The sequence below is a fragment of the Oncorhynchus clarkii genome, chromosome 2 (assembly GCF_045791955.1).
Source record: "Oncorhynchus clarkii lewisi isolate Uvic-CL-2024 chromosome 2, UVic_Ocla_1.0, whole genome shotgun sequence".
Taxonomy (NCBI): Eukaryota; Metazoa; Chordata; class Actinopteri; order Salmoniformes; family Salmonidae; genus Oncorhynchus; species Oncorhynchus clarkii.
Genome location: NC_092148.1, coordinates 67,789,557 through 67,813,755, shown reverse-complemented (window position 1 = coordinate 67,813,755; position 24,199 = coordinate 67,789,557). Strand labels below are relative to the sequence as shown.

Below are 24,199 nucleotides of genomic sequence, written 5' to 3'. Positions count from 1 at the left end.
CCCTATCCACATCGATGGGACAGTAGTGGAAAGGGTAGTAAGTTTTAAGTTCCTCGGCGTACACATCACGGACAAACTGAATTGGTCCACCCACACAGACAGCGTCGTGAAGAAGGCGCAGCAGCGCCTCTTCAACCTCAGGAGGCTGAAGAAATTCGGCTTGTCACCAAAAGCACTCACAAACTTCTACAGATGCACAATCGAGAGCATCCTGTCGGGCTGTATCACCACCGGGTACGGCAACTGCTCCGCCCACAACCGTAAGGCTCTCCAGAGGGTAGTGAGGTCTGCACAACGCATCACCGGGGGCAAACTACCTGCCCTCCAGGACACCTACACCACCCGATGTCACAGGAAGGCCATAAAGATCATCAAGGACAACAACCACCCGAGCCACTGCCTGTTCACCCCACTATCATCCAGAAGGCATTTCGCTACACTCGCATTAACATCTGCTAACCATGTGTATGTGACAAATAATTTTGATTCGATTTGATTTGATTTGAGATGGAAACTGTTTTTCAGTCCCAGCTTTGATGTACCTGTACTGACCTCGCTGTCCGGATGATAGCAGGGTGAACAGTCAGTGGCTTGGGTGGTTGTTTATGATCTTCCTGTGACATCGGGTGCCACCGGCGGTGCAGTTGCCATACTAGGCTGTTATACAGCCCGACAGAAAGCTCTCTATTGTGCATCTGTAAAGGTTTGTGAGGGTTTTAGGTAACAAGCCACATTTATTCAGCCTGCTGAGGCTCTGTTGCGCCTTCTACATCACATTGTCTGTGGTGGTGGACTATTTTGGTTTGTCAGTGATGTGTACGCCGAGGAACTTGAAGCTTTCCACCTTCTCCACTGCGGTCCCATCGATGTGGATAGGGGGGCGCTCCCTCTGCTGTTTCCTGAAGTCCACAATCAGCTCCTTAGGTTTGTTGACATTGGTTGGGAGGTTATTTTCCTGGCACCACACTCCCAGGGCCCTCACTTCCTCCCTGTAGGCTGTCTTGTCATTGTTGGTAGTCAGGCCTACTACTGTTGTGTCGTCTGCAAACTTGATGATTGAGTAGGAGGCCTGCGTGGCCACGCAGTCATGGGTGAACAGGGAGTACAGGAGGGGGCTGAACATGCATCCTTATGGGGCACCAGTGTTGAGGATCAGCGAAGTGGCGGTATTGTTTCCTACCTTCACCACCTGGGGGCAGCCTGTCAGGAAGTCCAGGACCCAGTTGCACAGGGTGGGGTTCAGACCCAGGGCCTCGAGCTTAATGATGAGCTTGGAGGGTACTATAGTGTTGAATGCTGAGCTATAGTCAATGAACAGCATTCTTACATAGGTATTCCTCTTGTCCAGATGGGATAGGGCAGTGTGCAGTGCGATGGTGATTGCATCGTCTGTGGATCTATTGGGGAGGTAAGCAAATTGAAGTGGGTCTAGGGTGTCAGGTAAGGTAGAGGTGATATAATCCTTGACTAGTCTCTCAAAGCACTTCATGATGACAGAAGTAAGTGCTGTGGGGCGATAGTTATTTAGTTCAGTTATCTTTGCCTTCTTGGGTACAGGAACACCAGTGACCCTGTCACATATGTCTCGTGTCTGAGCCGTTGAATTGCGACTCCACTTTGTCTCTATGCTGACGTTTGCCTTATGGAGGGAATAACTACACTGTTTGTATTCAGCCATATTCCCAGTCACCTTGCCATGGTTAAATGCAATGGTTCGCATGCTACCATCTATCCATGGTTTCTGGTTAGGGTAGGTTTTAGTATTCACAGTGGGTGCAATATCTCCTATACACTTCCTGATAAACTCAGTCACCGTATCAGTGTATTTGTCTATGTTGTTCTCGGAGGCTACCCGGAGCATATCGCAGTCCGTGTGATCAAAACAATCTTGAAGCATGGATTCCGATTGGTCAGACCAGCGTTGAATAGACCTTAGCACAGATACTTCCTGTTTGAGATTCTGCCTATAGGAATGGAGTAGGCATCCCGGAACTTGGAGTAGCAGTGGTCGAGTGTTTTAGCAGCGAGAGTACTACAGTCAATGTGTTGGTAGAACTTCTGTAACGTTTTCCTCAAATTTGCTTTGTTAAAATCCACAGCTACAATAAAGGCAGCCTCAGGATATGTGGTTTCCAGTTTGCATAACGTTTTGTGAAGTTCTTTGAGGGCCGTCGTGGTATCGGCTTGAGGGGGAATATACACGGCTGTGACTATAACCGAAGAAAATTCTCTTGAGAGGTAATACAGTCGACATTTGATTGTGAGGTGTTCTAGGTCAGGTGAGCAAAAGGACTTGAGTTCCTGTATGTTATCACAATCACACCATAAGTAGTAATCATAAAAAATACACCACCACCCTTCTTCTTCCCAGAGAGATATTTATTCCTGTATGCGCAATGAACTGAGAACCCAACTGGCTGAACGGACTCAAACAGTATATCCTACGAGAGCCATGCTTCCGAGAAACAGAGTATGTTACAATCCCTGATGTCTCTCTGGAAGGAAATCCTCGCCCTGAGCTCGTGAACTTTGTTATCCAGAGACTGAACAATAGCGAGAAACATCATCGGAAGCGGTGGGTGGTGTGCACACCTCCTGAATCGGACTAAAAGTCCTCTCCCAGTACCTTTTTTCCACCTGCTGTGTTTTGGAACAGACTCTGGAATCAGTTCAATTGCCCTGAAGGGTACGAACAAAGGTTCCGATTCAGGAAAGTCAAATTCCTGGTCATAATGCTGGTGAGTTACCGCCTCTCGAATTTCTTCCTGGCTGTACGTCATAACACAAAACATTTCCTGGGCTAATAATGTAAGAAATAACACATAAAAAATACTGCAAAGTTTCCTAAGAGCTAGAAACACGGCAGCCCTGTCCGTCTGCGCCATTTAACATTTTAGTAATTTAGCAGACGCTATTCTCCAGAGCATTTTCATATTTGTTCATAATGTATTGTATTTAAAAGTGTGTTGATATTGACCAAATGTAACAGTTACCGTTGCAAGGACTCTGCTGATGTTGACTTGGTTGTAATGTATCATAGATAGTTATTAAGGTATTATAAGGTGTGCAGTACCTGTGCCAGGGATCTGCTGATGTGAACTAGGTTATAATGCATCATAAATAGGTTATATCTGTATTATATGTTCAGTATAGTACCTGTGCCAAACGACTGCTGAATTGACCAGGTTATGATGTATTATAAGGCGTACAGTACCTGTGCCAGGTCTCTGCTGATGTTGAGCAGGTTGAAGGAGAATATGTGGTCCTTGGCTCCCACCACCAGACGACCCTTCTCCTCATCCAATAGGAACGTGTGGTAAGCTGAGCTATTGGCCAGGCCCTCAAATGTCACCAAGTTATTGGACTCCAACATCTCTGGAAAGAGAACAGAGGGAGAGAGAGCATTTACAATAAAAGACCGCAGTCATTCCTACGGTATCTGATATACCCAGGGAATTAAATACATTAGACTAAAGAGAAATAAAGTGAATAAGGGAGGCAGTGAAGTCTTAGCATACACATCATCTAATAGCATCTTATAGCAGACTTCGTGATGTGTCTCCTCAGTATATTCACCATGTCAGAGAGGAAACATCCCATCCCCACATGGAGACATGCAGCAGGGTCCCCATTGGGTACACACTGGTTGAATCAATGTTGTTGCCACATCACTTCAATTAAATTACATTGAACCAATGTGGAAAAGATGTTGAATTGACGTCTGTGCTCAGTAAGGAGAGAGAGAGAGAGAGAGAGAGAGAGAGAGAGAGAGAGAGAGAGAGAGAGAGAGAGAGAGAGAGAGAGAGAGAGAGAGAGAGAGAGAGAGAGAGAGAGAGAGAGAGAGAGAGAGAGAGAGAGAGAGAGAGAGAGAGAGAGAGAGAGAGAGAGAGAGAGAGAGAGAGAGAGAGAGAGAGAGAGAGAGAGAGAGAGAGAGAGAGAGAGAGAGAGAGAGAGAGAGAGAGAGAGAGAGAGAGAGAGAGAGAGAGAGAGAGAGAGAGAGAGAGAGAGAGAGAGAGAGAGAGAGAGAGAGAGAGAGAGACTGAGAGAGAAACATTCTCAATTCATTTAAAACCCCCCCCCCCCTAAAATAAAAAATAAAAATATATCCTCTACCACATGATACAAATCACCATACACAAAAACCCTCTCCTACAACCGTATATCCAAAACATCTTCCCCAGCAATACAGACAGCCCCCCCAACACACCATATCTCCTCAAACATCTCCACACATTTGAGAGAGAGACCATCCCATTAAACAGTAGTAAAGGGTCTGACCCTGTTCCTCCTTGTTAGCCAAATAGCTAAGAGAGAGACCTGTATCCCATTATAAACATCCCAACAGCAAAAAGAGAGTCACACAGACATTCCAACAGAGACATTAATGGCATTAAGTGCACACAGAAAACAGAGAAGAGAGAGAGAGAGAGGACAGCTCAGATTTCAGCCAACCAGCTGTTCATGGCCATCATGAAGAACCCTCCACTCTCTGTCGATTGTGTTCTCAAACTCCCCCAGGCTCTTGCCCATCACTTGCGTTGCAGGTCTGCAAGCAGACCGGCGGGGGGGTGAGGACAGCCAGTTTATGCCACAAGGAAGATGCCACCAGGTTGTTGATTATCAGCACCCTCCCTCTATATGACACTTGGGACAGGAGCCACCTCCACCTGGCCAGTCTTGACACCACTGCCTGTGACAGCCCCTCCCAGTTCTTGCTGACCCACCTCTCCGAGCCCAGGTACACCCCCAACACTTTAAGCCCTTCACAACCCCACTGCAAACCCCCTGGAAGCAGAGGAGGAGCCCTATCCCCCCATGCCCCACATAACAGAGCTTTGCTCTTGCCCCAGTTTACCTTAGCTGATGAAGCTCCCTCGTACACCTTTAGACTGGTCTCTAGTTCCTGCATATCTTGCCCATCCCTGACCATCACAGAAACATCATCTGCATATGCTGAGACTGCTATTCCTGTCACCACATCCATGCCTATCCAGCACACTCCCCGCAGTCTCCTGCGTAGCAGTCCTAAAAAAGGCTCAATGGCTAGTGTGTACAGCTGCCCAGATAGAGGGCATCCTTGTCTAATACCCCGTCTCACCCAGACTGGCCTACTGAGCCCCCCTCCCACCTTAACCATACATGACGCCCCAGCATACAACAGCTTCACACAGGTCACAAAACTCTTCCCAAACCCAAACACAGACATCACATTAAACAGATACTCATGATCCACTCTATCAAAAGCCTTCTCTTGATCTAAAGAGACCAGTCCAAAGTTCACATTAGAACCTCTCGACAAATCCAACATGTCCCTAATCAAGAACAAGTTGTCCGTGATTGAGCGTCCCGGTACACAATATGTCTGGTCCTTGTGTATTATAGAGTCCAGATGGGACTTCAGTCTGTTAGAGAGGACCTTGGCAAAAATCTTGTAGTCCGCACAGAGTAATGCCACAGGCCTCCAGTTCTTAAGTTCACACAAGTCCCCTTTTTTGGGCAGGAGAGTCAGAGCCGCCCGACGGCAGCTCATCGGCAACTCTCCTACCCTGACGCATTCACGCAACACGCAAAATAAATCCTGTCCAATTGTTCCCCAGAATTTTTTGTAAAATTCCACTGGAAGTCCATCGACCCCAGGTGCACGACCGGGGGACATCTGGGTTACTGCCTCTGCCAGTTCATGTGACAACAGAGGAATGTCCATTTCATCCCTCTGTGCCCGAGAGAGCTTAGGGAGTCCTGCGAACAAGACCTGAGCACACATAGGATCACACATTTCTGCCCTATACAATTCAGTATAAAACTCCACAGTCCGCTCCCGCATCTCCCCCACCACAGAGGTCACCCGCCCATCAGACAGCCGTAGACAATGCATACCCTTGGATTCACTGCTCTGTCTTTCCAAACCAAAGAAGAAGGAGCTGGGAGCATCCATCTCCTTGAGCATGGAGAACCTAGCTCTTACAAGTGCTCCCTTTGCTTTAACCTGGAAAAAACTGCCCAGGTCCCTACGTAATTCGGCTAAGTTAGCCTGGAGGCCTACATTGCCTTGCCCCACCATCTCTACCTCCATCTCACTAATACACCGCTCTAGTTCCCCCAATACTCTCCTAGCCTCTGAGGATGAGAGAGCAGTATACTGTTGACAGAAAAGCCGAATTTGCACTTTCCCCACATCCCACCATTGACTCAGAGACTCATACTCCTCTCTTCGCTGCCCCCATCTTTCCCAAAAAGTCTGGAAACCTGAGCAAAAAGTGGCATCTTGTAAGAGCTTTACATTGAACTTCCAATAAGATGCCTGCCGGGGCCCTGGTGAAATAGACAGCCGAGCCATGGTTATGTGGTGATCCGAAAACCCCACTGGGAGAATGGTAGCACCCAGCAGCCTATTGCTCTGATTCCTGGACATGTAAAAGCGATCAAGTCGAGCTGCACTCACCCTAGCCCCAAAAACCTTCACCCACGTATACTGTCTTGTGTTTGGATGTTTAGTTCTCCAAACATCCACTAGGTCAAACTGATTAAAGATATCCCTTAACACTCCCACTGACACTGAATGAGGCTCTTCCCCATTTCTGTCTTTTGTAAAATCCATTGTACAGTTCCAGTCACCTCCGATCACCAGCGTCTCCTCAGGCGCTACTTGTGAGAGTTCCTGTCTAAGACTCCCAAATAGAACCCCTCTTTCTCTCCCTGTGTTAGGCGCATACACATTTATAAAGACAAAACACATGTTGTTAATTTCTGCTTTAACAACAAGCAACCTACCCCTACACACCTCCTTTGAGGAGCAAATTTTTACAGCCAGACCAGGTGCAAAAAGGACTGCCACCCCTGCACTAAGATTTGTCCCATGGCTCAACACACTTGCCCCTTTCCACCAGAGCCCCCAATCAACTTCATTCACCACATCACTATGCGTCTCCTGCAGAAACAACACCTGTACTTTTTTTTGTTTTACATATTCACCCAACACACTCCTCTTTCCCGCATCTCTGGCGCCATTTATATTGAGCGAGCCTACCCGAAGAGTCTCCATAAGAAGTGGGAGAAAAGCCAGCAGAGAAATAGACCAATAGCAAAGCTCAAAAAGCCCCAGTGTCAGTAAGAAATTAAACATCTAAACAGTGTCTGAAGGTAAACCTTTACGCACTGTTGTGACCCACTTCCTCAACCTAAACCGTTTCCTGGGTGAGAGGACACCATGCCCCTCATTTCTCATAGCATGTTGTACTGATCTTACAAACTTCCTAGGATCAGGAAAAAAAGCCTCAAGATTAACTTTTTTCCCCTTAGTCTCATTCAGGAACCTTGTCAGTTCTCTCAACGTGTACTTAGACCCCTCGGGTTGACTGGATGTCAGCTCCGGGCCAATTGAAGAGGAGTCTGAAAAAAATAACTCCTCATCCTCTTCCTCAGACTCACTTTCCTCCTCTTCTCTATCTCCCACCCTGACCACCTGCCCTTTCTCTCTGGTTAGGGCCTCACCCACAGCAACAGGCAACATTTCCATGGTGCCTTTGTCCACACCCTTTTTCTTTTTCCTCTTGACACCCTCCTCCTCCCCCCCTAATCTCTTACACTTCCCCACTATACTCTCCTCATCCACTAGAATTACCTGACTAGACGCAGTATCATCTGCACCACCCTCCATAGCATGACTAGGGCCAGCCTCAGCTACACCACCCTCCATAGCATGACTAGGGCCAGCCTCAGCTACACCACCCTCCATAGCATGACTCGGCCCAGCATTATCTGCACCACCCTCCATAGCATGACTCGGCCAAGCATCATCTGCACCACCCTCCATAGCATGTCTAGGCCCAGCCTCAGCTACCCCACCATCTCTAGCCTGACTAGACCCAGCCTCTGCTTCTCCACCATCTCTAGCCTGACTAGACCCAGCCTCCACTACCCTACCATCTCTAGCCTGACTAGACCCAGCCTCTGCTTCTCCACCATCTCTAGCCTGACTAGACCCAGCCTCCACTACCCTACCATCTCTAGCCTGACTAGGCCCAGCCTCATCTACACCACCATCTCTAGACTGACTAGGCCCAGCCTCTGCTATCTGCATCTCCTTACCCCCTGCATTTTGACCTCGATTTCCCCCACCTGCCGTTGTACCCTCACCTTGTCTATGGCCTTTATGTGGGCACGCAAAACTCTTGTGCCCCAAATCCCCACATTCAAAACACCGTAGACTATCTGTGCTGGCAAAACCGGCATAGAGCCCCTCCCCATGCCTCACTTTAAAATGCACATTTAGCTGTTGCTCATTATTGTTCAGAAACATAAACACTTGCCTCCTGAACGAAACAACGTGCTTAACGGCATCTGCCTGAAAACCTGCTGACAGTACACGGAAACCGCTAGCAAACTTACCAAAACGACTCAGCTCTTTCCTAATTTGATCATCCGTAATAAACGGAGGCAAAGAGAGAGGGGTAGAGAGAGACACCAACACATCCCTTACAAATATTCCGCTAGCAATTAGCCTACCGACCAAATTAGATGAACACAACCACAGCTTTGAGAGAGAGACCTGTTCACCGACCGCGAGCAGAACCTCCTCCACCTTAACTCCGTTCTCAGGAACACACCTGAATCCATGCTGTATCGACAGCGTCTCCTCCGCGCTAGGCTGAGAAGCCATTGCGCACACTACACCTTCCAAACCCCAGGAAAGTTACTCTGTCCTCTTCCACCCTAACTTTGAAAAAAAAACTTTGGATACCGCTAAAACAAATATTTAATTAACCCTCCACCATAGAAAATAACATGTAAATAAAAGAATCAAGAAAGTTAGTTAGATAGAGAGCTTTGGCTCAGATTTCATAGCTCTCTGTCGATTGTGTTCTCTCTTGCCCATCACACATTCTCCCTCGCACCCTCTTCCCCACACTAGCTTGCATCCAACAGAATGTTTTCTATGATTCAGCACTGCCAACCGTGCTTAGACTGTGTGGCCACTCGGGCAGTGCCTATGCTGGAGAGCCAACGACCAAATGGTCTGGCTGGGGGAACTGACCTTGACTGGGCCAGTCAAGCAGAACTAGATCACAGAGCCAACTCACAGTGGAAAACAGAGACTATTCTCCATTCACTATTACGACCAGCCAGTCTCAGTGTAGACACTGGTTAATTACTGCAAACCACAACAACCATGAGGTCATTGTAATTATTGTCTCAATAGCCAGCCCAGTGTTTTTGCTGTGTAATGCCTTGGTGCTTGAACAGGTTAGCCAAACAGAGCAAGACTATATAACTCACAATGGAAAACTGTGGGGAATATGAATATAACACTGGAGTAAAAATAGCACAATAATGACTGTCTGGATGTCTGTTTTCCTGTAGGCTCTGGTGAAGAACTTCAAACCACTACAACAACCATTAGGTAATTGTCAACTAACAGCCCAGTATTATGCAATGAAATATTTGCCAAATTTTTATCTGAGGGGTGTTATTTTGACTGCCAGGGTTGGGAGTAATCGATTACATGTAAACTGATTACAAAAAAATGGTAAGTGTAATCAGTTACTTTACCAGCAAACATATTTTAATCAGATTACAAATACTTTGAAAAACTAGATGATTACTTCTTGGATTACGTTGAAATAAAGGATGTTTGTGGAAAAAATACATTATGACTCCTTTCTCAATTACATTCATTTCAGCATTGAAAAAAGTTTATGTTTGTTCCACCTGAGCGAGTCTGACCACACGTCAGAGACCACTATGATGATACACCAAAATGCATTTGATGGGACCTTTTTGTCATCTTCTAATGTCTTTTAAGGGGAAAGTAACCCAAAGGTTTACTGAAAGTAAACCGCCTTTTGAGATGATACTGTCACCTTTACTTTCACCATTACCTGGTGCCAAAATTGTTTCTCTCAAACCTAAACCTCTCTAACACATCATCTCTAACACACACACACACGCGTGAGAGATCGAGGGAAAGGGAGAAGGGAAAATAATTATGCATAATAATGGGAAATGTATTGTGAAACTTGTGAATTAGCGACAGTCAGGTGGAGGGAGGGAGAGAGAGAGGGAGGGGCAAGGAGGGTATGTGTTAGAGAGGGGAACAGGGAGAGAGTGTGAGGGAGAGCCAGTAATGAAGTAGTCTCCAAGGAACTGTTGAGATGAGTGTCTGTAATACTCTGTAATTCTGGGCGCCTCAGTCCCTGCATCCTTTCATTGTATTTTTCCACCTCTGTCTGTTGGTCTCCCTCTCTGTCTCTCTCTGTCTATGTCTCTGTCTCTCCCCACAGACCAATGTGGTTGGATATAAGCAGTATTGATACACTCCCTCCACACTTATGGCTGGAAAGCTGGATGGAATATCTGTTTACCTGAGTCCTAGAAAAACGTAGCCAGTATGATTAAACATTGGTCTCGTCTATCAGGAGGGAAGAAAAAAAAAATTGATGGGAGGAAGGGCTCCAGATTGTTGGACTCCTGAGCAAAACTATTTTCCCTTAAATGTTTTTGTCAAATCGTGTTTTTCCTGAAATAGTGACAGCCAACATGTGTGAGTGTTCTCTGAGGTGACATTAGTAATGTTCAGTGTGGCGGTTAGAGATACAGCTCACTGGAATCTATGTGGGGGTAGAGATATAGCTCACTAGACTCTATGTGTGGGATAGAGATATAGCTCACTAGACTCTATGTGTGGGGTAGAGATAAGCTCACTAGACTATATGTGGGGGTAGAGATACAGCTCACTAGACTCTATGTGGGGGTAGAGATACAGCTCACTAGACTCTGTGTGGGGGTAGAGATATAGCTCACTAGACTCTATGTGGGGGTAGAGATACAGCCTACTAGACTATATGTGTGGGGTAGAGATACAGCTCACTAGACTCTGTGTGGGATAGAGATATAGCTCACTAGACTCTATGTGTGGGTAGAGATACAGCTTACTAGACTCTATTTGGGGGTAGAGGTATAGCTCAAAAGACTATATGTGGGGTAGATATATAGGTCACTAGACTGTGGGGTTAGAGATATAGCTCACTAGACTCTATGTGTGGGTAGAGGTATAGCTCACTGGACTCAATGTGGGGGTAGAGATACAGCTTACTAGACTATATTTGGGGGTAGAGATACAGCTCACTAGACTACGTGTGGGGGAGAGATACAGCTCACTAGACTCTACGTGTGGGGTAGAGATAAAGCTCACTAGACTGTATGGGGGTAGAGGTATAGCTCACTAGACTATATGTGGGGTAGAGATACAGCTCACTAGACTCTATTTGGGGGAGAGGTATAGCTCAATAGACTCTATGTGTGGGGTAGAGATAAAGCTCACTAGACTGTGTGGAGTAGATATATAGCTCACTAGACTGTGGGGTTAGAGATATAGCTCACTAGACTCTGTGTGGGTAGAGGTATAGCTCACTGGACTCTATGTGGGGGTAGAGATATAGCTCACTAGACTATGTGGGGGTAGAGATACAGCTCACTAGACTCTATGTGGGGGTAGAGATACAGCTCACTAGACTATGTGGGGGTAGAGATATAGCTCACTAGACTCTATGTGGGGGTAGAGATACAGCCTACTAGACTATATGTGTGGGGTAGAGATACAGCTCACTAGACTGGGGGTTAGAGATATAGCTCACTAGACTATATGTGTGGGTAGAGATATAGCTCACTATACTATATGTGTGGGTAGAGATATAGCTCACTATACTCTATGTGTGGGTAGAGGTATAGCTAACTCAACTGTATGTGTGGGTAGATGTATAGCTAACTAGACTTTGTGGGGGTAGAGATACAACTCACTAGACTCTGTGGGGGTAGAGATATAGCTCACTAGACTCTATGTGGGGTAGAGGTATAGCTCACTCAACTGTATGTGTGGGTAGAGGTATAGCTAACTCAACTGTATGTGTGGGTAGAGGTATAGCTAACTAGACTTTGTGGGGGTAGAGAAACAGCTCACTAGACTCTATGTGGGGGTAGAGATATAGCTCACTAGACTCTATATGTGGGATAGAGATATAGCTCACTAGACTCTATGTGGGGTAGAGGTATAGCTCACTAGACTATGTGGGGGTAGAGATACAGCCATGAAGTAAGAGAAAACATTTAATGTAGCCAAAGATTATAGGGTCCCACTCGACTGGGAAACACTGACCAACACTTTGGTTCCTACCCTGTCACAATAACACCTGCAATGAGATCCTATTAGTATTTTAATTCCTAATTCTATGAAAGCCTCCCTGCCTTTTTCATTCGTTGTCATGTCAAGTCAACACTGTATTCAAATTGCTCAGTAGACTAATGGGAATGTCCTGTTGATGTAGTCCAGGTCACACCACAGTCATACATTACACTGAATTTGTCTTCAGCTGTCTGTGTTATACCAACCAATCATCTACAACCACCCTGAGACCTCCCTACAACCAATGTACAGTACAACCAATCTGAAACCGAGGCCTCTACAACTAATCTGCAGCCCAATGTGGGATTGATAGTAGATGTATTACTATGTGTGATAAATGGAAACATTAGCTGGTGGTAGGTTTCAAAGAGTTTTATGATAAATCAACACCTTACATAATGACTACACAGTGCGTGCACGTGTGCCATCGTGCGCATGTTGATTTTGTCCACCCACACCAGACGAGATCAGGACACGCAGGTTGAATGATCAAAACGAACTCTGAACCAACTATATTAATTTGGGGACAGGTCGAAAAGCATTGAATATTTATGGCAATTTAGCTAGCTATCGTGCTGTTGCTAGCTCATTTTCCTGGGATATAAACATTGGGTTGTTATTTTAAGGTCTTCTTCTCCAACAATTAATCCACAGATAAAAGGATAAACCGAGATTGTTTCTAGTAATCTCTCCTCCTTCAGGCTTCTTCTTGTTTTTTGGACTTTATATGGCGGTTGGCAACCAACTTCAAGGTGCATTACCACCACCACCTGGACTGGAGTATGGACATCAGTTCATCTTTCAATCACCCACGTGGGTATATGCTCCTAAAAACCAATGATGCGATGGGAGAGACGGGACTTGCAGCGTATCACACATCACAAATAGAACCAAGTTCTACTTTAACGCCTGGCTACGTAGTTGCTCGTTGACGTGCATGAGCGGTGTGGATGCAATGATTGAATAACATGTATGTGTACATTTATTTTGCAACGTTCACACGCGTAACGTGAGTGGTGTGGTCAGCCTGTTAGTGTGCAGTTGGTTGTTAGCTAAATGTATATTTAAGTACAGTAATAAGACATGAGAACCCAGGGATTGTCATGTGATAACTCCCGACCAAGGGCTGTTCTTAGGTCCGAGGCAAAGCCAATGGAAATTCCCAGGTTCTTGGGCCTTATTTATTTTATAAAATGATAATTCACTGGTTGGAGGAGCTTATTGCGTTTATAAAATGGTTGCCAACATATTTTAAAAAGATTATCGACATGTTTTACTTAAAGACGTTATTTTACTGAGTACATTCGTTTTATTTCATCCTTCCACCAGACAATAGAGTCCGGGCAAAAATTATTTGTTATTTCTGAGCTTCTTAAGTTGCTAACCAAACAGGCTGGTCGTTAATATTACTGCAGTGGGAAAAATCAGGGTCACACAGAGTGTTGCTTGGTAGTCTTAAACAAAACTACTTTGAAACGAAAGTATACACCTCTCACACATGGTACAGGCTTTAAAAAAAGAAGACACCTGTACCATGCCAGACATAGAGTTGAAATGTTTATTCATTATAAAATTATGAAAAATATTTAGAACATTCCACTTAAGAGGTAACTAGAGGGTGCTTTGGTCATTTGACAGCAAGAAAGGGTTTTATTCTCATGTTATGAACAATTATTTATATATACACTAGATGGCTAACCAGGGGTGCACTTTTGAAGCCACCGCACCTCCATCTTGGCACTTCCCCACATTTTCCTTAAAGAATAATTTATTAAAATGTTCTAATGTGACTGTAATTTTGTCCTTGAAACATTAAATTGAAATACTGTAGAATTATATTAATTCCTATGGAGGACTGCTTCTTCTGGGATGTGCCAATATCGCTTTGATGCAACTGTACTGACAACACCTTATCATCCAGAAGGCGAGGTCAGTACAGGTGCATTAAAGCTGGGACCGAGAGACTGAAAAACAGCTTCTATCTCAAGGCCATCAGACTGTTAAACAGCCACCAGTAACATTGAGTGGCTGCTGCCAATATACTGACTCAACTCCAGCCACTTTAATATTGGAAAAATTGATGTAAAAAATGTACATACCCTACATTACCCATCTCATATGTATATACTGTACTCTATACCATCTACTGCATCTTGCCATCTTTATGTAATACATGTATAACTAGCCACTTTAAACAATGCCACTTTTATATGTTTACATACCCTACATTACTCATCTCATATGTATATACTGTACTCGATACCATCTACTGCATCTTGCCCATGCCGTTCTGTACCATCACTCATTCATATATCTTTATGTACATATTCTTCATCCCTTTACACTTGTGTGTATAAGGTATTTGTTGTGAAATTGTTAGGTTAGATTACTTGTTGGTTATTACTGCATTGTCGGAACTAGACGCACAAGCATTTCGCTACACTCGCATTAACATCTGCTAACCATGTGTATGTGACAAATAAAATTTGATTTGATTTGATTTGGTCAAATACATAGCATTAGAAAACCTGGGTTTATGTACCAGCAAGGTCACCCATGACAAAAGTCAGTATTTGACATCCATCCTGTATGATGCTGTCGGAGAAGATGTGAAAACTCTCTACTAGGGGCAACAGTGTTCGCTGTAACCTTCAAGTAGGTTTCGGTTTTGCTAGGATGTTGTTAAGCATCTGATTCCAAAGGTTGCAAGTTTGAATCCAGCAATAGAAAGTTATTTTTGTTTTAAGCCTATCCCAAGCCTTAACCCTCACCTTAACCTTACGAATTTGGAGTTAATGTCTGAACTTATCCCTAACCTTAAAAATATGGAGTTAATGACTAAACCTGAAATTTGAAGTTTGGAACCACTTCGAAATTTGACATTTAAACTCCAAGCGTGCTGTCATGTGCCTTTTACTGAGTAGTGGCTTGCGTCTGGCCACTCTACCATAAAGGCCTGATTGGTGGAGTGCTGCATAGATGGTTGTCCTTCTGGAAGGTTCTCCCATCTCCCCAGAGGAACTCTAGAGCTCTGTCAGAGTGACCATTGGTTCTTGGTCACTTCCCTGACCAATGCCCTTCTCCCCTGGTTGCTAAGTTTGGCCCGGCAGCCAGCTCTAGGAAGTCTTGTTGGTTCCAAACTTCTTACATTTAAGAATGATGGAGGCCTGCAAGCTGACTTCGGTCGCCAGCTGGACGGTGTTTCCTCCGACACATTGGTGCGGCTGGCTTCCGGGTTACGCGAGGAGTGTGTCAAGGAGCAGTGCGGCTTGGCAGGGTCGTGTAGGGAAAATGCAAAGTAGGGACAAGACTGTAACTACCAATTAGAGATCACGAAACTGGAGAGAAAGGGGGGTTACAGTACAAAAAAATAAATAAAGAATGATGGAGGCCACTGTGTTCTTGGGGACCTTGAATGCTGCAGAAATGTTTTGGTACCTGGTGTGTGGACTCCAATTAAGTTGTAGAATGACCAATGGAAACAGGATGCACCTGAGCTCAATTTCGAGTCTCATTGCAAAGGGTCTGAATACTTATGTAAATAAGGTACTTATTGTATTAATGTTTTATAAATGTGCAGACTATTCTGAAAGCCAGTTTTTGCTTTGTCATTATTGCGTTCAGATTGCTGAGGATTTTTTGTTTTATTTAAGGAAAAGTGAAAGTCACCCAGTAAAATACTGCTTGCAAAAAAGTCAAAAATTATTTGGTTGTAAATATACTTTATAATCAAAAGTAAAAGTATAATTATAAACAATTTCAAAATCTGTGTATTTAAAATGTATGGATAGCCAGGGACACACTTCAACACTCAGACATTACTTACAAAAGATGCATTTTGTGATTAGTGAGTCCAACAGGTCATAGACAGTAGGGACGACCACTTGTTCTCTTCATAAATGTAACAATTTTCCTGTCCTGCTCAGCACTCAAAATGTAACAAGTATTTTGGGTTGTCAGGGAAAATGTGAGTAAAAATATAATATTTTCTTTAGGTATGTAGTGAAGTAATAGTAAAAGTTGTCCAAAATATGAATAGCAAAGTACAGATACCCCATTACACTATTTAAGTAGTACATTAAAGTATTTTTACTTAAGTACTTTACACCACTGGCCCTGACCAACTACCAAGTGTCTTTGCTGACATTTTCAACCTGTCCCTGACCAAGTCTACAATACCTACATGTTTCAAGCAGACCACCATAATCCCTGTGCCCAAGAACACACAGGTAACCTGCCTTAAATGACTACCGATCTGTAGCACTCACGTCTGTAGCCATGAAGTGCTTTGAAAGGCTGGTCAAGGCTCATATCAACATCATTATCCCAGGAACCCTAGACCCACCCAAATTTGCATAGCGCCCCAACAGATCTACAGATGATGCATTCTCTATTGCACTCCACACTGCTCTTTCCCACCTGGACAAAAGGAACACCTACGTGAGAATGCTGTTCATTGACTACAGCTCAGCGTTCAACACCATAGTGTCCTCAAAGCTCCTCACTAAGCTAAGGATCCTGGAACTTAACACCTGCCTCTGCAACTGGATCCTGGACTTTCTGACCGGCCGCCCCCAGGTGGTAAGGGTAGGTAGCATCACATCTGCCACGCTGATCCTTAACACGGGGGCCCCTCAGGGGTGCATGCTTAGTCCCCTGCTTTGTTCTCTGTTCACCCATGACTGCGTGGCCAAGCACGACTCCAATACCATCATTAAGTTTGCTGACGACACAACGGTGGTAGGCCTGATCACCGACAACGATGAGATAGCCTATAGGGAGGAGGTCAGAGACCTGACAGTGTGGTGCTGTCACGATTTCCGCCGCAGTTGGCTCCTCTCCTTGTTCGGGCGGTGTTCGGCGATCGGCGTCACCAACTTTCTAGCCATCTCCGCTCAATTTCTCATACTTTTTCTCATACTTCTCATACTTTTGTTTTGTCTTGTTTCATACACACCTGGTTTTCATTCCATAATCACACTGCATGTATTCAGTCCTCTGTTCCCTTCCATGTCTTTGTGTGTAATTGTTTATTTGTTAATGGTCTATGTTCACGCGCTATACTTTTGTATTCATGTTCTGTGTTTTATGGGCACTTAGATGTCATGTTGTGCCTATTTTTTGACCAGAATAAAAGTGTGCCTCTTTACTCTACTCTGCTCTCCTGCACCTGACTTTGCCTGCCTTACACAGCCTTAACAGGTGCCAGAACAACAACCTCTCCCTCAACGTGATCAAGACAAAGGAGAAGATTGTGGACTAAAGGAAAAGGAGGGCCGAGCACACTCCCATTCTCATTGACGAGGCTGTAGTGGATTATATTGAGAGCTTCAAGTTCCTTGGTGTCCACATCACCAACAAACGATCATGGTCCAATCACACCCAGACAACCACACCTATTTCCCCTCAGGAGACTGAAAAGACTTGGCATGTGTCCTCATATCTTTAAAATGGTGTAAAATACTTGTATGTTTGAGGAATTTTAATTATGGGATTTCTGTTGTTTTGAATTTGGCGCCCTGCAATTTCGCTACAGAGGGTAATGCGTACCGCCCAGTACATCACTGGGGCCAAGCTTCCTGCCATCCAGGACCTCTATACCAGGCAGTGTCAGAGGAAGGCCCTAGAAATTACCAAAGACTCCAGCCACCCTATTCATTGACTGTTCTCTCTGCTACGGCACAGCAAGCAGTACTGGAGAAAATTGTCTAGGACCAAAAGGCTTCTTAATAGTTTTTACCCCCAAGCCATAAGACTGCTGAACATCTAATCAAACAGCTAATCTGTTTATTATCCCGGCATAGTCACTTTACCCTTACCCGCATGTACATATTATCTCAATAACCTTGATTAACCTGTACCCCCGTACATCGGTACTGGTACCCCGTATATAGTCTCATTATTTTTATTTTAATGTTGCTCTTTGATTTACATTTTTTATGAACTATTAACTATTATTTTTCTTAAAACAGCATTGTTGGTTTAGGGCTTGTAAGTAAGTATTTTATTTGATAGCTATTGAGGAAAGCTAGGCAACCGTTACCTGTCTTTTATATCCATTATAATATATAAATAAATTGATTGGCTGGGCTGTGGGACAGTGGATGCGCATTGATAAATCTAATGGAACTGTTAAAACAGGCATTACCTGTGAAATGCGGGGATTGTGGTGCTGTAACTCCCTGGTTTCAACCAATCATCATCCAGATTCCAAACATCCCATTTTATAATGCTTTGTAATAAATTGAAACGTTCATTAGTGACTGGGTCCTGATTGCCACATGATGTCTGTAGTATGGATTATCTGTCTTTCTTTCTTGGAATAAATAACTGTGTACATCATTAATGTTTCACCAGGGAAAATGCCCCAATCTCTGATGTGATTTTTTCTTTTGTCAGAAGCCCTGAGAAGGAGGGGAGAGGGAGGAGAAGGGAAGGAAGACGGGAGGAGAAGGGAAGGAAGACGGGAGGAAAAAGGAAGAGAAGAGGGGAAATAAGAGTAAATGGATATGCAGTATAAACAAAGGCAATGGAAGAGAAAACGTGTGAATGGAAGAGAAAGATGGGAGTGACAGAGTAAGAGAGGGAGGGAGGGGGAGAAAGAAAGAGAGAGGGAGAGAGAGACCTGCTGCTTGTAGTTAGAAACAGATTCCCTCAAGTGCCCTCAATTCTGCTCTGTCACAAACACACCAGAGTCCCCACACACCCTCTCCCACACACCCTCTCCCACACACAGCCCAGCACTATTCCCCTCAGCCGCACACACACACACACATCATGCATGCACACACACACACACACACACACACACACACACACACACACACACACACACACACACACACACACACACACACACACACACAAACAGAATCCAAACAACCCGTTTCGTAATGCTCTGTAATAAATTAAAACGTTCATTAGTGACTGGGTTCTGATTGCCACATGATGTCTGTAGTATGGATTATCTGTCTTTCTTTCTTTCTTGGAATAAATAACTGTGTACATCATTAATGTTTCATCATGGAAAATGCCCCACTCACTGAAGTGTGTTTTTATGTCAGAAGCCCTGAGAGGGAGGGGAGAGGGAGGGGAAGGGAAGGGAGACAAGGGAGGAAAATGGGAGAGAAGTGGGGAAAATAAGAGAAAGAAGGGATGGACATGCATTACAAAAAAAGGCAATGGAAGGGAAAATGAGTGAATGAAAGAAAAAGACGAGTGACAGAGTAAGAGAGGGAGGGAGGGGGAGAAAGAAAAAGAGAGGGAGAGAGAGACCTTCTGCTTGTAGTTAGAAACAGAATCCCTCAAGTGCCCTCAATTCTGCTCTGTCACAAACACACCAGAGTCCCCACACACCCTCCCACACAGCCCAGCACAATACCCTCAGCCGCACGCACACACACACACACACACACACACACACACACACACACACACACACACACACACAAACAAACACAAACAGAATCCAAACAACCCGTTTTATAATGACTTGTAATAAATTGAAACTTTCATTGGTGACTGGGTCCTGAGTGCCACATGATGTACAGTTGAAGTCGGAAGTTTACATACACCTTAGGCAAGTACATTTAAACTCAGTTTTACACAATTCCTGACATTTAATCCTAGTAAGAATTCCCTGTTTAAGGTCAGTTAGGATCACCACTTTATTTTAAGGATGTGAAATGTCAGAATAATAGTAGAGAGAATTATATACAGTTTTTTACAATCACTTTGGCACTAATTTAGACTCTAGACACAAAAACTGACAACCAATGATCAAAATGCACATTTTTCAAAACTCTAACACTTTTTCCAATTGCTTGGATACAATACACATGGAGCTAAGATCATTTGTTCATTGAACTAAAATCACCTGTTCAAAATGACACAACTTGACATTAAAGTATTACCATTTGAAAATGCAATTCACACATTACATCTGAGGTGACTGTCTGTTCATTTCATTACAATGATCTAACTATCAATTGATACAACTGCTCAAAATGATAAGTAACTGTTGCTTTAGTCTTAATGCATAGTTTTATAGAAACTGACAAACAATATCCCATGTTTAGATTATGAAAGTTTCTGGATAACGAGATCCATTGACACCAATTACAGTGGAATATGAACCAATTGGACTACATTATCTATCGCTGTAATATTTCATCATCATTCTTTATCAGACACCGTTTCTATGGTCCCATGTACCATTTTTTCAGACCATGTTTTCAGAATTGACATTACTGTATTTTCACCGGCCACTTTATTAGGTACACCTATCTAGTACTGGGTAGGACCCCCTTTTGCCTCCACAACAGCCTGAATTATTCATGATGTTGTACGTTAAGAGATGCCATTCTGCACACCACTGTTTTAAACTGCTGTTATTTGAGCTTGTGTGGCCTTTCTGTTGGCTTGAATGAGTCTGGACATTCTCCTCTGACCTCTCTCATTAACAAGGTGTTTTTCTCCCACAGAAATGCCACTCACTCAATGTGTTTTGTTTATCGCACCATTCTCTGTAAACTCTAGAGACTGTAGTGTGTAAAAATCCCAGGAGGGCAGCTGTTTCTGAGATGCTGGAATCACCATGTGTGGCATCAACAATCATACCATGGTCAAAGTTGCTTAGATTACTCATCTTGCCCGTTCTAATGTTAGGTTGAAAAACAACTAAAGCTCTCTACTCAATATACTCTATATATTGAGTTGCAGGCAGCCACATAGTGTTTGCTGTTCGAATGTAACCTTCCTAGATGAGCCTAATGAGGCCTGTAGAGCTGATGGCATGACCTATGTCATTGTGTGGGAAAATGTCAGGTGATGTCAGGGGAGGAACACTGCAGTTGACATTTTTCTGTAGTTTTTTTTCTTTTTTTGTAGCTAATTACTTTTGCTTTGATTCAAGGAAACCTGTGATTTAATTTAATAATTTAATAAATTTAATATTCTGTTCAATTAGTCCACTGTGTCTGTAGTATTCTCTCTACTAGTCCTTTTACAGTGATGTACAGTGCCTTGCGAAAGTATTCGGCCCCCTTGAACTTTGCGACCTTTTGCCACATTTCAGGCTTCAAACATAAAGATATAAAACTGTATTTTGTTGTGAAGAATCAACAACAAGTGGGACACAATCATGAAGTGGAACGACATTTATTGGATATTTCAAACTTTTTTACAAATCCAAAACTTAAAAATTGGGCGTGCAAAATTATTCAGCCCCTTTACTTTCAGTGCAGCAAACTCTCTCCAGAATTTCAGTGAGGATCTCTGAATGATCCAATGTTGACCTAAATGACTAATGATGATAAATACAATCCACCTGTGTGTAATCAAGTCTCCGTATAAATGCACCTGCACTGTGATAGTCTCAGAGGTCTGTTAAAAGCGCAGAGAGCATCATGAAGAACAAGGAACACACCAGGCAGGTCCGAGATACTGTTGTGAAGAAGTTTAAAGCCGGATTTGGATAGAAAAAGATTTCCCAAGCTTTAAACATCCCAAGGAGCACTGTGCAAGCGATAATATTGAAATGGAAGGAGTATCAGACCACTGCAAATCTACCAAGACCTGGCCGTCCCTCTAAACTTTCAGCTCATACAAGGAGAAGACTGATCAGAGATGCAGCCAAGAGGCCCATGATCACTCTGGATGAACTGCAGAGATCTACAGCTGAGGTGGGAGACTCTGTCCATAGGACAACAATCAGTCGTATATTGCACAAATCTGGCCTTTATGGAAGAGTGGCAAGAAGAAAGCCATTTCTTAAAGATATCCATAAAAAGTGTTGTTTAAAGTTTGCCACAAGCCACCTGGGAGACACACCAAACATGTGGAAGAAGGTGCTCTGGTCAGATGAAACCAAAATTGAACTTTTTGGCAACAATGCAAAACGTTATGTTTGGCGTAAAAGCAACACAGCTGAACACACCATCCCCACTGTCAAACATGGTGGTGGCAGCATCATGGTTTGGGCCTGCTTTTCTTCAGTAGGGACAGGGAAGATGGTTAAAATTGATGGGAAGATGGATGGAGCCAAATACAGGACCATTCTGGAAGAAAACCTGATGGAGTCTGCAAAAGACCTGAGACTGGGACGGAGATTTGTCTTCCAACAAGACAATGATCCAAAACATAAAGCAAAATCTACAATGGAATGGTTCAAAAATAAACATATCCAGGTGTTAGAATGGCCAAGTCAAAGTCCAGACCTGAATCCAATCGAGAATCTGTGGAAAGACCTGAAAACTGCTGCTCACAAATGCTCTCCATCCAACCTCACTGAGCTCGAGCTGTTTTGCAAGGAGGAATGGGAAAAAATTCCAGTCTCTCGATGTGCAAAACTGATAGAGACATACCCCAAGCGACTTACAGCTGTAATCGCAGCAAAAGGTGGCGCTACAAAGTATTAACTTAAGGGGGCTGAATAATTTTGCACGCCCAATTTTTCAGTTTTTGATTTGTTAAAAAAGTTTGAAATATCCAATAAATGTCGTTCCACTTCATGAATGTGTCCCACTTGTTGTTGATTCTTCACAAAAAAATACAGTTTTATATCTTTATGTTTGAAGCCTGAAATGTGGCAAAAGGTCGCAAAGTTCAAGGGGGCCGAATACTTTCGCAAGGCACTGTATTTATATAATGAAACATATTTTGTACTACAGTATTTAATGATTGTACGAACAACTACACAGTGAAACAATCAATATGTTGTGTGTGGGTGATCTAAATAAATAATCCTATGGTATTTCATGATAAATGAGTTATTTGAACCAATGATTCTGCAAGTGCAAGGTTTCTTTAAACATATGAATGCACAATGCAATGTGTTGAACATTGGACAGCCAGTTACAAGTGATGACCGTTTTGAGTTTTGAAAAATGACTGCAAAGTTCTGAAATTAGTGACAAAGTGATTGTAAAAAACGGTATTATTAGTATTTGGTATCATGGCCTTTAAATTGTTTAACTTGGGTCAAACGTTTCAGGTAGCCTTCCACAAGCTTCCCACAAAAAAAGTTGGGTGAATTTTGTCCCATTCCTCGTGACAGAGCTAGTGTAACTGAATCAGGTTTGTAGGCCTCCTTGCTTGTGCACACTTTTTCAGTTCTGCCTACACATGTTCTATAGGATTGAGGTCAGGGCTTTGTGATGGCCACTCCAATACCTTGACCTTATTGTCCTAAAGCCATTTTACCACAACTTTGGAAGAATGCTTGGGGTCATTGTCCATTTCGAAGACCCATTTGCTACCAAGCATTAACTTCCTGATTGATGTCTTGAATATATCCACATACATTTCCATCCTCATGATGCCATCTATTTTGTGAAGTCCACCAGTCCCTCCTGCAGCAAAGCACCCCCACATCATGATGCTGCCACCCCCGAGCTTCACGGTTGGGATGGTGTTCTTCGGCTTGCAAGCCTCCCCCTTTTTCCTTCAAACATGACGATGGTCATTATGCCCAAACAGTTCTATTTTTGTTTCATCAGACCAGAGGACATTGCTCCAAACAGTACGATCTTCGTCCCCATCTGCTGTTGCCATAGTCTGGCTTTTTTATGGCGGTTTTGGAGCAATGGCTTCTTCCTTGCTGAGCGGCCTTTCAGGTTTTGTCGATATAGGACTCATTTTACTGTGCATAAAGATACTTTCTACCTGTTTCCTCCAGCATCTTCACAAGATCCTTTGCTGTTGTTCTGGGATTGACTTGCACTATTTGCACCAAAGTACATTAATCTCTAGGAGACGGAATGAGTCTCCTTCCTAAGCGGTATGATGGCTGTGTGGTGTCATGGTGTTTATACTTGCGTACTATTGTTTGTACAGATGAACGTGGTACCTTCAGGCATTTGGAAATTGATCCCAAGGATGAACCAGACTTGTGGAGGTCGACAATTGTTTTTCTGAGGTCTTGGCTGATTTCTTTTGATTTTCCCATGATGTCAAGCAAAGAGGCACTGAGTATGAAGGTAGGCCTTGAAATACATCAACAGGTACACCTCTAATTGACTC

General features: G+C 43.7%; 1 protein-coding gene across 4 annotated transcripts in view; it reads right to left on the bottom strand.

Annotated features, from left to right (window-relative positions):
- The window catches only part of LOC139372641 (semaphorin-3ab-like), a 130,445-nt gene that overhangs the window by 30,791 nt on the left and 75,455 nt on the right, over positions 1 to 24,199 (bottom strand). For all 4 annotated transcript variants that reach the window (XM_071112426.1, XM_071112435.1, XM_071112442.1 and 1 more), the window contains one exon: positions 3,215 to 3,375. In XM_071112426.1, the coding sequence (XP_070968527.1) occupies positions 3,215 to 3,375 (161 nt within the window). The remainder of the gene's footprint in view (positions 1 to 3,214; positions 3,376 to 24,199) is intronic.